The sequence below is a fragment of the Thunnus albacares genome, chromosome 21 (genome assembly GCF_914725855.1).
Source record: "Thunnus albacares chromosome 21, fThuAlb1.1, whole genome shotgun sequence".
Taxonomy (NCBI): Eukaryota; Metazoa; Chordata; class Actinopteri; order Scombriformes; family Scombridae; genus Thunnus; species Thunnus albacares.
In genome coordinates this window covers 23,147,376-23,160,368 of record NC_058126.1, presented here as the reverse complement: position 1 = coordinate 23,160,368, position 12,993 = coordinate 23,147,376, and the positions used below count along the sequence as shown (strand labels likewise).

At 41.0% G+C, this 12,993-nt stretch overlaps 1 protein-coding gene across 5 annotated transcripts in view; it reads right to left on the bottom strand.

Annotated features, from left to right (window-relative positions):
- The window catches only part of sspo (SCO-spondin), a 91,084-nt gene that overhangs the window by 39,822 nt on the left and 38,269 nt on the right, over positions 1-12,993 (bottom strand). For all 5 annotated transcript variants that reach the window (XM_044339310.1, XM_044339313.1, XM_044339312.1 and 2 more), the window contains 24 exons: positions 12,722-12,849; positions 12,253-12,373; positions 11,961-12,088; positions 11,736-11,877; positions 11,462-11,632; positions 11,150-11,327; positions 10,866-10,941; positions 8,741-8,762; positions 8,260-8,380; positions 7,847-8,060; positions 7,558-7,699; positions 7,272-7,448; positions 6,924-7,112; positions 6,693-6,803; positions 6,437-6,592; positions 6,043-6,201; positions 5,796-5,960; positions 5,503-5,694; positions 5,205-5,327; positions 4,572-4,701; positions 4,158-4,283; positions 980-1,071; positions 431-634; positions 131-301 (listed from right to left, as the gene is read on the bottom strand). In XM_044339310.1, coding sequence (XP_044195245.1) covers positions 131-301; positions 431-634; positions 980-1,071; positions 4,158-4,283; positions 4,572-4,701; positions 5,205-5,327; positions 5,503-5,694; positions 5,796-5,960; positions 6,043-6,201; positions 6,437-6,592; positions 6,693-6,803; positions 6,924-7,112; positions 7,272-7,448; positions 7,558-7,699; positions 7,847-8,060; positions 8,260-8,380; positions 8,741-8,762; positions 10,866-10,941; positions 11,150-11,327; positions 11,462-11,632; positions 11,736-11,877; positions 11,961-12,088; positions 12,253-12,373; positions 12,722-12,849 — 3,438 coding nt within the window. The remainder of the gene's footprint in view (positions 1-130; positions 302-430; positions 635-979; positions 1,072-4,157; positions 4,284-4,571; positions 4,702-5,204; positions 5,328-5,502; positions 5,695-5,795; positions 5,961-6,042; positions 6,202-6,436; positions 6,593-6,692; positions 6,804-6,923; positions 7,113-7,271; positions 7,449-7,557; positions 7,700-7,846; positions 8,061-8,259; positions 8,381-8,740; positions 8,763-10,865; positions 10,942-11,149; positions 11,328-11,461; positions 11,633-11,735; positions 11,878-11,960; positions 12,089-12,252; positions 12,374-12,721; positions 12,850-12,993) is intronic.

The following is a 12,993-nucleotide window of genomic DNA, read 5'->3' as shown; positions in this document are numbered from 1 at the left end:
GAAAATATAATGCAATGTAATACAAAATTACCACAAACTAGGGCCTGAAATATATAACTAGAGAGATGAATTGACAGAACAGACAGATTGCTTTACATTATCAGGTGCTCTTATAATTTGGTTGCATTACCTGAGCAGGGATGGGAGTTGCAGTCTCTTGTCTGTATATGTGGCCCAGAGCAGCTGTTTCCCCCATGTCGTGGTGACGGTGAAGTGCAGAATCGTTCTCTTGTTTGGACACCAGAGTCACACTCAGAAGAACACTGAGACCATGGTGACCATTCTGACCAGCCACCATTCACTGGAAATTTACAATTAAAATCAGTCTTTTTGTTTATCTATTCTATCCTAACAGATCATATGTGGAGAGTGGAGGGAACAGAGGAATTATGGACATGGTGGTTTCTGTGTGAGTCTACATCTGTCATACCTGGACACTGGACAGTGTTGCAAGGCTCTTGCTCCTCGCTGTCTCCATCGCAGGCAGAGAGCGCGTGTGTGTGGTTGAAGGACGTGAGTGTTTTGTTGCAGCTGCGGAATCGTCGCCTGATTCCCACATCATCTACGTGGTGGAAACATGTCTTACTGCACTCTGACCAGCCGCTCCATTTACCCCAAACTCCATCTGGTTGCACTGCACAACAAGAGGAGGGCAAAGTCATCCTATCATCCTCACATGATGAGAGTGTGAGTGAGCAATTTTATTCGATAATCCAATGAACATACAAACACAAAAGTACCTTATGCAAAATATATTTAAATAGATGATCAAAAATAAAATTAACACTATGAAGTCTTTCTTTTGCTGGTCTTTGATTTAAAGCATGCAGTACAAATTCCATATTCCAAAGAAATATCCAAAACTAAACACATAACAACACCCAACTGTGACTATTTTTATGGCTAAAAACAAAGGTGAAAGCATACAGTGTGACAGCATCAGTGTCACTAAGTGTGCGTGGTGTGTGAATAGTTATACCAGGGAGGCAGGGGCTGGAGCAGCGGCGGGCTTCAGAGGAGTCTCCTGGACAGGGCTGGACTCTGACTGCTCCTGCTGGGTTCACTGGGGACCTGAGGAGACAAAGTCAGACAAGGACTGAATCGATTCTGTTCATCAACCTTATCCAAATATGGTTAGTGTATAAACAGCACAGCAATGAGTCCATAGCAAGAGCATTGAGACAGAACTGAATAATGAGAATGAACTTAATATAAACATGTGTTGCAGCAGGAAAACAAATACAGCAGGGAAAAATTAGCACGTTAGGATAAAAAAACAACTCAACTCAACTTAATTAGCACCTTTCATTCAAACATGCAGCTTCACATAGCAAGATTAAAACACAGACAAAAATAAATAAAAGCAAAATAGACAACAATAAATAAGATTTTGCAAGACTTAAAATTACAACAATAAGACTAGTTTCAAAAATAGAATAAAAGTCAATAAAGTAAACACCAGGGATAAAATGATATAAAAAGCAATGATTAAAATTTAAAGACTAGGCTAAAGCTGTAACATTACTCCAAATTACAGTTGAATGCCAGATTTAAAAGATATGTGTTTAATTTCCTAGTGTTCAGAGGCAGTGTACTCCATAAAAACAGAAGGCAGCCTCACTGCTAGTTTTATGGGACACAAAAGGAACATTTAAAAGAGAAGCAGTGGAGGACCTAAATGATCTGGCTGGAACATAAAATGAAAGAAGATCTCTGACGTAGGGGGTAGCAAGGTTATTTAAAGCTTTATAAAAAGTAAAAGAATTTTAAAATCAATTCTAAAAGATACAGGTAGCCAGTGCAGTGTCTCCAGCAGTGGGACGATGTGATCGATTTTCTTTGTTTTAGTTAAGACTGGCCACAGCATTCTGAACTAGCTCTAGCTTTCTTATAGACTTTTTAGGTAATCCAGTAAAAAGGGAATTACAGTAGTCTACACTGTTAGAAATACAAGCATGACTGAGCATTTCAGCATCACTCTGAGTTAAAAAAGGTCTGACTTTGGCAATATTTATGAGATAAAAAAGGATGTTCTAATGACCTTGTTAAAATGAGAACTAAAAGTGTGTGACTTGTGTTTTAATCTGTTTGCTAAGACCATCAAGCACTGATTGCAGTTTTTTTTTCCTTGCTGCTTTGGGTCCAATTAAAAGAATTTCAGTTCTCTCCTCATTTAATTTTAAAAAAGTTTTTACCCATCCAAACATTAATGTCAATGAGACAGTCAATGAGAGAATGCAGTGCATTGGGGTCATTTGGCGATACAGAGATGTAAAATTGTGTGTGGTCAGCCTAAAAATGGTAATTGATGTGGTGATGGTTAATAATGTTTCCAGGTGGGAGTATGTATAATGAAAACAAAATTGGACCGAGAATGCTTCCTTGAGGAATACCATATTCAATACCATAAGCCTCTGATACATAAGCACCCAGACTGACAAAAAACTGTCAAAAAAACAGTTAAATAAGATTGAAACCAAGCAAAAACACGGTCAGAGAGACTCGCTCATTTCTCAAGTCTGTCAATTAAAATTTCATGGTTGATTGTATCGAATGCTGCACTGAGGTCTACGAGAAGAAGGACAGCCACATTGTTTGGATTCACAATAATTTTCAGGTCATTTACAACTTTCAGCAGGGCCGTCTCATTGCTGTGGTTTGCTCAATAACCAGATTGGAGTTTTTCTGAAATGCTGTTGGTTAGATGAACAAGTAGTTGATTTAAAATAATTTTCTCTAAAAGTTTACCGAGGTAGATTAGAAATGGGTCAGTAATTGTTTAGCTCCGAGTAATCTAGATTGGATTTATTGAGGAGAGGTTTTACCATTGAAGTCTTGAAAGCTGTGAGGAAGATGCCTAAATTAAGAGAGGAGTTTATTATACTTCATTTTGCTTTTACGCTACTTTCATCCTGCTAATTACTTCACTGATGGCATCTTCTGACATCATATCAAAGGATACCATAATAGATGGAGGCCCATGGGCAGGGAGATCCCAGGGAGTTTGAGTGTCTGTATTTACATTGCTGGCTCTAATAGAAAATGGAATTTTCTTAAATGCAAATTCTTTTATTTAAGAGTTGATTTATTATTAAGACTGAGAGCAGGTGATGGATTTAGAAGACTGTCCATTGTGGAAATAAGCACTTTTGGTTTTCTGAAATAATCTTTAAGAAATGGGCTTGTCTCTCTTTGAATGCTTTATTGTAGATTATAACTTGATTTTTAAAAATGTCAAAATGAACATGTAATTTGCTTTTCCTCCATTGTCTCTCAGCTTTTCAACAATTTCTTCTCAGCTGACAAATTGCAGCAGTTTCCCAGAGTCATTTGTGAATTAATTGCCTTTTTGTGATTTGTGCAGGAGCAACTGTATCTAATGAGATTCTTAATTAGGGTTCAAGCCCTGAAGGAGTAGAACCCTACTGAGTTTATGCTGGTTTATTGTCATTATTATTATTTGTTTTCTGCTGCAGCAGCTTAAATTGCCGGAATGAGCCGGAATGACTGAAAACCATGAAACTTGGCCCAATAACTGGAAATGATGTGCATGTGCTTCTCAAGAAATATGAGCCCAATCAGCCAGATGGAAACCCAGTGGACAGAACTTCACTAAAATTGGTGCACATGCTCTGGGGGCAAGTAAAAACCAAAATCTGAAGTGCCATACTGATTGGTGAGCGCAGCCTATCACATATTTGCTTATAACTCATGATGCCTTTGAGCAATGATTGATTAAACTCACTGGAGACATCCTGCACTACCTCCTGAACATACACACCGAGTTTCTATCACATTCAAAAGGGGGGACAAATGGCGGAAGTTTGAGCGCTTAATTATTGAAATGCTGCAGGCTTTGTGATGATGAAACAAGTGTGTGATTGGTCTCACTCCTTCTTTAAACAGAATTAGCTGAAGTGACTCAGCTTTGTCAAACCTGACACCCACTCATTACTGCTCACAGCTTTCATTTCGGCTGATTGAGCTGCTATCTTCTGTTGAGCACAAAAAGGTTTGAACCCATTAATTGCCACTTGCAGCTATATTTTATCATTAACATTGTCAACAAGGACATCGAGGCCTCTGTTAACTGTTTAAGTGCTCCGTCCATCAAAGAATAAGGTGTTGTGGAAATCTATGACGTTAAATAAGCTCACCTGTAGCGTTGTTGTAGCCCCATTCCACATGTCACATCACATGGTGACCATGACGACCAGACTGACCATTGACAGCTCGCCACACAGCTGGAAGGGTCACAGATGATTTGTCCATCTCTGCACACACTGATGAAATAAATGGGAAATAAATATGCTTTTTTTTTTTACTTATTTACAAACTCAATAGCAACATTCATTATAAAGTAGAATCCAGTGGTCCAATACAGTACTGGGACAAATTTAAGTGTGCTTGAAAAACACTTTGACTTGCAATCTAAACCCAAACATCAGCAGAATTGAAGTCATGAGGGTTTACTTAGAAACTTCATTTTAGACTGAATTTTAGAAATGCCATCAGTTATGAAAACCAGGCCCACATCCAAAGTAAAAAATAAATGTGTCTGTGTCTCCCACCATGTGGTACACTGGTCCCTGCTGACTGCCTGTCCTGGCCGCAGCGTTTGGCCGTTCCAATGACAGACACATTGGCTGGCATTCACACATCGTCCCTCCTGAAGGTACATACCATTGGGACAGCGACACCCTGGAGAAAGACACAATTTATGTCTTAATCAGTGTTTTAGATGAAAGTTAATGAGCAACTATCTCTCTAGCAAAAATAAACATCGGCATTGCTGCAATGCAGATGGTTTATGACATTTTTTTGTTTTACAGAATGATTTAACAGAGTGTATTTGTGTGTGTACAGACTGTGTGTACAGGGAATATATACAGACTAGTTGCATCATAGTCATAAATCGGTTGACTGGCAGGTTCCAGAACATTATCAGTGCCTCTAACAATTTTATTATAGCAGCAGAAGTTACACAAACATATAAAAGAGGCATTATTATGTATTTACTTTTTTATGAACAATAATGGGATCAGAATGAGCACAAGCCTTTCGCTTCATTTAGAAGACCATTTAAATTTTGAGCATGGTATTTCCCTCTCAAGTGCAATAAATCCAGTGTTTTTAATTCAACTGAACATTATGAAAATGAAAGATCCAAATAGTGTATGGTGTTCATTCACTGCGTGTCCTACCCGGTACACATGCTGCAGTGCAGTTGCTGGTCAAGCTGAGATGTGAGCAAGTAGGAGGACAGGGCTCGACTCTCCCAGCCTGACAGTCTGCCTCAGTCACCAGCACCATGCCGCCAACACAACCTGAACGAGTCAGAGAATACAGTCATTCATTGAAAGAAGTTCACAGATTTAATCATGCAGCAATACAATAATCTAAGTGATAAGGTATCACACTATTATCCTCAGGATAGAAGAAAATACTTCAAGACTTTTAATACCAACAGCAGAAAATAGTATTTGACAGAGTATGAGTCACCTGTCTGTGTGCCAGTGTCTTTGGTGCAGGGCTGGCTGTTGCAGCTCTGGCTCTGCAGGGTCATGCCCTCACAGTCTCGCCCACCGTTCTTAGGTGGAGGATTAGAGCAGGTTCTGTTCCTCTGCTTGACACCCCCTCCACACTCAGCATCACACTCTGACCACTCTGTCCACTCTGACCAATGACCGTCAACTAAAGGAGGACACAGGTAGGCATGAGGTTGAGATTACCATTATATTGGATATCATACTTATGAAAGAAGCATCAAATTCTAAAGGATGACAGTAGGAGACCTGGACACGCTCGAGGGAAGCAGGCTCGGCTGTCAAACTGGGCCCCATCGCAGGCCCCTCCAGGCAGAGCCTCCCTCAAGATGTCCCTCTGTCGGAACAAGGAGCCCAGACCACAGGACACACTGCACGCACTCCATGCTGTCCACGGGGACATGATGCAGTCCACTAGAGGAGAGAGGAGCAAAAATTATATGAAGATTTCCCTGTTTGGTCTTATTACCACTTTTGAGATAAACATACATCTTACCACAGTCTTTCTCATCTGACCCATCCACACAGTCCTTCTGCAGGTCACACCTGCGGTCCAGGTGAACACACTCCCCGCTGTTACAGGAGAACTGCTTGGGAGAGCAGGGGCTGGGCACCACGGGGCGCTGTGGAGTCACTGCTGGTCTAGCTGTGGTGCCTGAGTAGACATGAGAAAACAATAACAGAACTTGATGACATTTTCGAAGGGCTTTTCCAGGAATAACACATCAAAGAACACTGAAAATTATTTTCTTTCATTTAATTTTATATTTTACATGTGTGTGGGGTCCATTGTGGGACAAATATCATCAATCGGTGGTGTGTAGAATTTAAATAATTCTAATTTCATGTGCTTCCACTGGTTTGTCCCCTGGCAGGTTATTGATGCGTACCACAGCTTTCTTCATCTGACCCGTCCAAACAGTCCTGCCTGCCGTCACACACCTGCGCCGAGTCCACACAGCCAAATGACCGGCATGCAAACTGGCCCTCCACGCAAAGCACCCTGGGTAGGCCACCATCATGGGGGGTCGAGGTGATCCAGGGCGCTGTAAATGAATAGAAGTTACAATCTGTCTTTTCTGTATGAAGTGCGTTAAACAATGGGTCCTGTCTGGTTAACTAGCTACACTAGCAAGACTCTCTCACCTTTTGTGGTTTGCAACCCAGGCCTTCCAGGGTGGAGTGATGTGGTGAGATGAAGCCCAGGCTGACCTGTGGTGACCCCTGGATAGACAGATGGTCTGGTGGTCCAATGACCTGATTGTTTCAGAGAGAAAGACAGGCGACAAGTTTGTTTTACTGAAACATTTAAAGCTATCTACTCCTTACTGCCAAAAAACAACACATTTGATAAACAGTTGCTGTACTTATGTATACCAGTGCTTGAGGTTGTAGTCTTCTGAAGTCCGGGTTGACCTGTGACTCCTGGTGTAGCCACACTAGGAAGACCACCTCGGGACCTGGTGGTATGGAGGCCTGGGGCACCTGTTGTACTGTGGAAACCTGGTCTCCCTGTGGAGCTGGTCTGGTTCTGCAGCCCTGGAGAGCCTCTGGTTGGAGCTGTACCTGAAGAAGGTACCGTATGTTTCTTGACAAATCTGTCACATTTACATTTTTTTATCAATTTATCATACATGGAGGGATGGGATTTGGTATGAGTGGTGTGCCATGATTCAGAGGAACAAGAATGCAAAATGTATATGAATAAACATCATCAGCTCTCACCACAGTTGATCTCGTCTGAATGGTCCTTGCAGTCCACTTGACCGTCACAAAGCACAGAGACAGGGACACATTCTTCACTGTGCAGGCAGGCAAACTGGCCTGGCTTACAGCGCTGCACCGTCACTTTCCCACCATCAGAGGGAGACGTCGTCACACTGCTGGGTGTCACTAGCTCATCTACAATAGCAGAAGGAAAAGTTGTTTCATTTGTGGTGGGAAGTCAGTTTTACAGCCAACCATTAGTTCGGGAAAACAAGAGTGAACATTCAGAGACTCAATTCCTCACCTCCTCTGCAGCCGAGGATCTCAACACGCAGGTAGAAGGTGTGTCTGAACTCCACGGGGATGATGCGCAGGTAGCGAGCTCTCACCAGCCGACCAAGCCAGCGGGTCACAGGGGTCCTGCCCACCATCCGCACCTCGAACACCTACACCACAAAAAAGAAGACCACATGTAAAGAGGCTTTGCTTTCCCCAACATGATCATAACACATTTCACTGTATGAGGATTTATGCAAATACAGAAACAACTTGATGTTAAATATGACTTCAAATGTCCAACTGACTACAACTACCTTTGCAGGGCCACCATGTCTGCCACTCTCAGTATAGTCTGTGAAGAGGCTGCTGTGCAGGGCAAAGGCCAGGCGGAATTTAGTGAGGTAACCCCACATACGTTCACTGCCCTGGGTCACCACCCCTGATACCCACGTGGGCTCCAGGAAGTCCACCTGAAAATATGGCTGTGGGTCTGTAGGCAAGGGGCTCCATCCTGGCTCCATAACCTGACTACAAGTGCCATAGAAGAAATCTTTTATCATTTTTGTGAGTGCTTTATAATCTCCTTTATTATCTCCTTTAAAAATTTAACAGCAAAATACTATATATCAAAAGATTTTTACAGTACATGCATGCAGAAAACTGCATCACATGTTTAGGCTATAATACCATTTAGTTGTGATAAACATACAAAGATCAGATCACTCACACGTTGGGGATTATGTTTAGTCGGCCAGCATCAGCAGGGTTGTTCTCACGATGTGAGGATGAGGTCAACTGACCGTAACGAATTCTCCCATCCTCCAATCCAAGGGGAGAGGAGCAGATGCCTGTAGAATATTAGGACTCTTGATACCATTCACACAGCCAGTTTGGCATTCTGAACACCTCAGATACAACACACTAAAGCATCGGGTCTGACGCAAAATTTGAACATTTTATTTGAAAATGTGAAATTATTCAAATTTGCAAAAAGCAAGCTGCGACTTGCAATATGAGAACATTTCCTTTCACATTCATTTTGACTTGTTTAACTAATCAAAAGGAACACCATACTTCTGACCCATACATGAGACTGTGACATGACTAAGAGAGACAATCAGGCCCCGAAGGCCAACAACTGAGATTTTCAAAATGAAGAACTCAAGTCCACGGAAAATAAATAAATCTAAATTGTATTTAACACTCACCGCGATGTCCTGGGCCTCCATCCTGTAAATATATTAGAAAATAAATTGTTATATGTTATATATATGATATGAACCTATATTAACACTAGTGCCCTTTGGATTTTGTCTAATTCTTGACTGGAATACATAAGGGCTTGTTCATTAACTCTGTCAACTAATCTTTGATTCTTAAGGAAAATAAGAGACAGACTCCCTGGATTCCAAAATTTATAAGAGACCCTTGGGTCTGCTCTTATAAATTCTGCAGAACTGACCTTTGTAACCCTCTAAGTGGGGGTTGATCAGTGATGCTCAACAGAGTCAAAGACCTAAAGGCCACTTGGACCTGAGTCTGAACAAGTAGTTTGGTTGAAAGAATGAAGTTTCTAAAATAATAAGAATGTAAAGATACTATTTGAAGGATTTGAGTTTAAAGTTTCATTTCAAGTTTCACAATAGACATGTTGAATGCTTTTATATTATGAAGTAAGTTATGTCAACTTATATTTAAATATGTTTCTGAAAGTAATCTAATCACACAAGTGTTGCCTGACTTTATTTCCTTTCACTATGGTATTAAACTTTATTTCAGTAGATAGTTTAAGTTGTGTAAATAGTTTGAGAAAGTTGAACTAATGAAGGTTGTATGCTTAGACATCGTGAAGTGTTAATATGAAGATTAATGTTTGTTATTAGAAGAACTGACTTATCATGAATCATGTAAACTGCTTAACTGTTTTTGAATGGTTTCACAAATACACAAGCTGACAGAACCGTTATTAATCAGAAATATCATGAATGTTTGGACATAATGAAAAGAATGTGTTTACAGCTTTAATGTGAAATAATAGGCAACAGTGACTTGAAGTGTGAGTTTTTGCATGTAAAAACTCAGAATTATATTTCACCAAATTATTTACTTCAGGAGACGCAGGCTGCAAAGCACCAGCCACACCTAAAGCCCCTGGAACGAAGAAATTGAATATTCATCAATAATTCGACGTGAAACCCTTTAGAACACACTTCTTTGAGCTGGCCTCTAAGAACTCAAGAAAACTCTTACGGGGTCTCTTTTATTTTTTTTCAACCAAACATATCTGTATTTAACCCTTTATTGCAACACACATACGTAAACAAGTACAGTATTTTATTTTGAAGTAGACGCCGCTGAAGACTTGAGCATAGTCAGACTAAACTTTGTTCAACACTCAACTTAAGTTACTACAAGCCAACCAAAAGCCTGAATCTGCAACTTAAACCCTTGAAATAGAAGAAGAAGAAGAAGAAGAAAAAGAAGAAAAAGAAGAATACTTGAAACTGCTCTCTGAGAGCAAGACTGCAACCCAGAAGTGAAGACTCTGCCAGAGCAGCCTGAAACGGCTTGATTCTTTACCAGCATTCAATGCCTCTGCATCCACTGAGATGCACCACCACCCACAGCTGATACGGGCTCTTTCACTGCAACACCGCTGGTGATGCTGCATCAAACAACGCTGGACCTGCCAAGATGACGCCTCTACCAAGACGACACACCTCAACAGTAAGGCATGACATGGCTTTGTGATCAAGGGTTGATGTCGAATAACACTAAAATTAAAGAATTTATTTAGAGAAGTTGAATGAGCTTCTCCCTTAGCATTTCCCAGTACAATCGTTAAGCCTCGAGTCATGCACTTCGAGCCACTCTTGCTGAATAATTTTCTTTATTAATTTTTATCATTCTTAGGCCTTATTTATTTATTTATTTATTTTACTTTCTTTTTATTTATTATGTTCTGTATATTATCTGTATATATTATATTATCTATGCTTTATCATGTATCCTCAAGACGTTAAGCTATTAATAAATGTCTTCATTTATCCTAAAAGTGTTTGCTTGTTTCTTTGAGCTGCAGTAAACAGAGGTCACTGTTTGGGACAAAAACTTACGATTGTGAGACTAATTCATTGATTAAACTGAACAAGGGTTAGTGCTCCCTCCTGGCACTAACAAATCCTAACTAAAAAGGAGGTGGTGCCCTAATGACGAGGTAATTCATTAATAAAGTATTAATACTCCTACATGTTCATAAACGGTGTATAAACAGCAGTGACACTGAAATGGAGATTTTGGAGGAACTGACGATTTCCTGAAATGTTTCTTTACCGTTGGTGTTACTGCAGGATGAGTAACAGCAGCTCTGGATGGAGTCCTCAGAGGGGAAGGGGTGGGTGTGTATGGTCTGTAGATTGACACACAACAATGACAAGAAGTAAATACAGTGGCTAATATCTTATTTTATAACTTTAATATACAAAAAAGAATGTAAGAGATGATAGATCAGCAATAAGCACAATTTATGGATAAACAAAATTGTGATTTATCAAACACCAAAATTAAAGTAACTACTAATATTAATACTGCCACAAATAATGATAACGCCACTCCACCTGTCTGACTGGGTGATGTTTTCGTGTGGGTGGCAGCCAGTTTCATCCTCTCCTCTGGGACAGTGGGGAATCCCATCACAACGCTGCCCTGCCTCAATGCAGCCCCCTGGTGGAGGGCAGGAGAACTGACCAGCAGGGCAGCTGCGTGGACTGGTGGTTGTAGAGGAGGGCTGTGTACCTGCATGTGAGGAATGATCACAAGGAGTAAGAATGATTCTATATTCATTTTTGGTTTGTGTGAATTACAAAACCCATGAGAAGTTAAGTAAGAAGTTAATAAAAGTCAAAGGTGTGTTAGTATGGAAAGCTCACCGCAGTACTTCTCATCTGATCCATCACCACAGTCGTTGACCCCATCACAGACAACTCCCAGTGGACCTGCTGGCACACAGCGACCATTCTCACACTGGAACTCCTTCTCTCTGCAGCCTCCTACTGGGGAGACTGGGGAGGGAGGAGTGGGGGTAGTCAACCAGCGATAACCTGGAGGAGAGGGGAGGAAAGGAGAGGAGAGCATTTTAGAACCCAATTTGTGCACAAAATATGTATATAACACCAACAAAGTAGCCATGAACTATCCACTAACCATCTCCACAGCCCATGATCTCAAGGCGAAGGTAGATGCCATTCTGAAAGTCATGTGGCAACAAGCGGAAAAACTGAGCTGACACCATCCTGTCCAGTCTGCTCTCAGCCACCCCTCGATCATCATGGTTACCAAGGAAAACCTAGGGGGACAGCGATAATAGATTGATTTAAAGACTTTAAAGTAAATGCTGAAAAGTTGCTTGGACTTGGTTCGGTGTCAGACCTTGGCTCTGGGCCGGGCATCAGCAATGAGCTCTTTGTAAGTATACCACTGTCTGCCATCCTGGCTGAACTGGAGGTAGAAACTAGATACATAAGTGCCAAACACACCACCACCTTGGGTTAGCACACCTGGATTAGGATTGAGAAAGACGAAGAACAGAGGGAGAAAGACAATTAAATCACAATTTAAATGAGAAGATATGTGGATTGATGAAAAAATTCAAGAGTACACATCACACTACATCAAGAATTTGAATTGTATTACGATTGCATGTGCAGGCATAAATGTTTACCAGTGATGTTGTATGGCTTCAGTAGGTCTATCTGTAGGTAGGGGCTTTGTGTGTTGCCACTGTGTCCCTCAGGGCTCCGCTGTGGCAGGTCCTTATACTCCTCTGGTTCTGGACTCCAGCCCTGAAAATAAACATTTTGCACACCTAATGTTACATGTTGCACAATATTACACTTGAAAAGTAGCACAGTAGAACACAAATAAAACTCTAACTCTAGGCAAGAAAGTAAATCAGTATAGTTCCCAAAATGTCTAACTATACTTTTAAGCAAAAACCTGAGGCACCAAACTTTTGTATTTTGTCTTTTTTCAAAGCTCAGATGAGAACGGCAGCCCTGAGGCTGGTGGGCATTTAACAACTTGCTTAACAATCTAGAAAATTCCTGGTAAATTCCAGCAGGATGCATGTGTGCCAGTAAAAAGTCAGGCTGTACTGTATAAACCGCTGGTCTAAATTGGTCCTGATATACCTGAAGGTCCCTATGGGGGTCCCAGCCATGAAGACGAGCTGCCTCAGGGGGGTGACCAGTCTGCTGAGACGAGGCACTGAAACTGGAAGCTGGGAGAGACTGAACACCCAGAGGAGACCAACACTCATCTGAAAATTGAATTGAAAATGACAAAGAGTGAAAACAGATGGATGAAACCTCAGATGATCACATAATAGACGTCTGTCCTAAATGCTGAGATCCTCTAACTCTATCATTGACATTACATGACCATCTGATCATATGAAAAAGAC